At 35.8% G+C, this 2,080-nt stretch overlaps 1 protein-coding gene across 1 annotated transcript; it reads left to right on the top strand.

Moving 5' to 3' along the window:
- The first annotated feature begins 569 nt into the window (after positions 1 to 569).
- On the top strand, positions 570 to 1,106 carry LOC125843109 (uncharacterized). Its single transcript, XM_049522335.1, has one exon. The coding sequence runs from the start codon at positions 570 to 572 to the stop codon at positions 1,104 to 1,106; it is 537 nt and encodes a 178-aa protein (XP_049378292.1).
- Positions 1,107 to 2,080: the final 974 nt, after the last annotated feature.

Genomic DNA, 2,080 nt, shown 5'->3' with positions numbered 1-2,080 from the left:
CACAAGGTATAATATTGACAATTAAACTTTAATAATACTTATTATTGAAATTATGTTAAAACTTTAATAATTATTATTGAACTATCATAAATGGTATGTAGATACCCTCCGTTATACTTTTGGGACATTGGTGCCTCTGCCGTCAAAATACTAGAGCATTTACGATAGTTCAGGAGTATATTTGTTCTTTTTCCCTATTATTTAATACTAAAGGTAAAAAAGAAAAAATATAATAAAATTTTCTTGATTTTAATATGAAATGGATAATAAATTAATTAATTGGTAGCATTTACACGTGAACAAGCTTTAAACTCCTTTAACTTAAATAAATATACCAAAAATAGAACTAAAATTGCCAATCCTTTCCTTTTTAACACAGAATCCGACTTTGATCCAAAATAGGAAAATTATACAAATCTATAAAAGGATGATCAATTTCTCTTAGTTACGCTATTACTACTATTCTCATTCCTTTATTTCTTTCCAAATTATTTCTACTATTCTCATTCCTTTATTTCTTTCCAAATTATTACTACTATTCTCATCCCTTTATTTCTCTTAGTTACGCTATGGATAATGGTGATCAATTTTTCGACAATTTTCTAATGTCTCTGCCATTTTCGGAAAACAATGTTATTGATGCTGAACCAATTCGCTATTGTCTTCCTCATCAGTACTCATCTTCTAATACTACTTTGTCTCTCTTTCCCCAAGTTTCTCAAAATCTTGCTGCTTCGAAACCAATTACTACTACGGTTGATTTCTCTTGCATAGACGGCGGCAAGGACAATCCTAATTCATCTTTTTTGACTCTCTTTACACGAGTTTATGAAAACTCAAAACCAATTGCAAACAATACTCCTCAGCCATCCCTACCCAACACCTCTTCGACAGCCCAATCTTCCATTGATAGTCAACATTGTTGTAGTTTTGCTTCATCAAGTCGGGAGGTAAATGCATTGGGTAACTCTGCTCCTAATAGATCCTTGTTACAGGAATTCATCCCGCTCAAGAAACCCAAGCTGACAAAAGAATCAAACAGAGAGGAAGGTCACTGGATAACAAAGAAGCTAACTAGAAGCGNTATATACACACAGAGTTTATAGCAGGTTTTAAACAGTCTTTCATTATATCGTACTTGTTTTAAATTGCCTTATATTGAAAGAAATCAGTCAGGTTGAGTTGAGTTGAGCCAGGTAAGCTATTCAGTTTCTACCAGATCTCCTTCTAGCCTATGTTGCTTAGTTTCCAGCTCGCATACTCGTACATTCCATGTACTGATGTTAGTTGGCCTGCATCTTATTATGATGCAGACACAGGTACCCAGGATCAGCATCCAGCACGCGGTTGATCCAGCTGAGCACTCCAGAGTCAGTGGTGAGCCTCCTTGCTTTCCGGAGGACTCTGTTATTTTGTGTTCCTAGTTTTGTTTTGTTAGGATGTTGCGGGGTCTGTCCCAACATTCATCTCAGTATTTGTAGAGGCTTCATAGACAGTCAGTCAGTTAGTATTGCGTCTCTCATCTATGTATATATGTAAATACTCTATTTTGAGACCCGAGGTGCCTTGTTGGCCAGATTTGTATCAGTTAAGTTGTCTTATGACTTTGTTTTGCATGAAGTTATTCTGTTGAGTTAGGTTTCCGCTGAGTTAAGAAAGTCAGGCCAAGGGTTCGCTTGGGGCCAGCAATGGTCTCCGAGTGCCGGTCCCGCCCAGGGTGTAGACTCGGGGCGTGACATCTGCCAGGGACCAGGTCCCTGCATCTGTGAGGATCATCAAAACACCTAGAATATAACATTTTCCCCCTTTTTGATGATGATAAACAATATTTCTCACACTGAGTTTTATTCATTCATTTCACTGTCATCAGTCCCAATAACAAGGATCTGGTTCCTTGTTAGATCTCTAAATTTGTTAAATCGTCAAAACTTAACATCAGCTCCAAAATAACACAAATCACTCTTGAATTTTTAAGAGATTGTTCCATAACTGAAATATAAAATAAGACAAATACAACATATGAACAGATGCAACAAAAAATAACTAAACAAAGATAATCAAGATAATTTAAAAGATCAAA

This window comes from Solanum stenotomum, chromosome 10 (genome assembly GCF_019186545.1).
Source record: "Solanum stenotomum isolate F172 chromosome 10, ASM1918654v1, whole genome shotgun sequence".
Classification (NCBI taxonomy): Eukaryota; Viridiplantae; Streptophyta; class Magnoliopsida; order Solanales; family Solanaceae; genus Solanum; species Solanum stenotomum.
The sequence above is the reverse complement of the archived record's forward strand: the minus strand, read 5'-3'. Positions and strand labels throughout refer to the sequence as shown.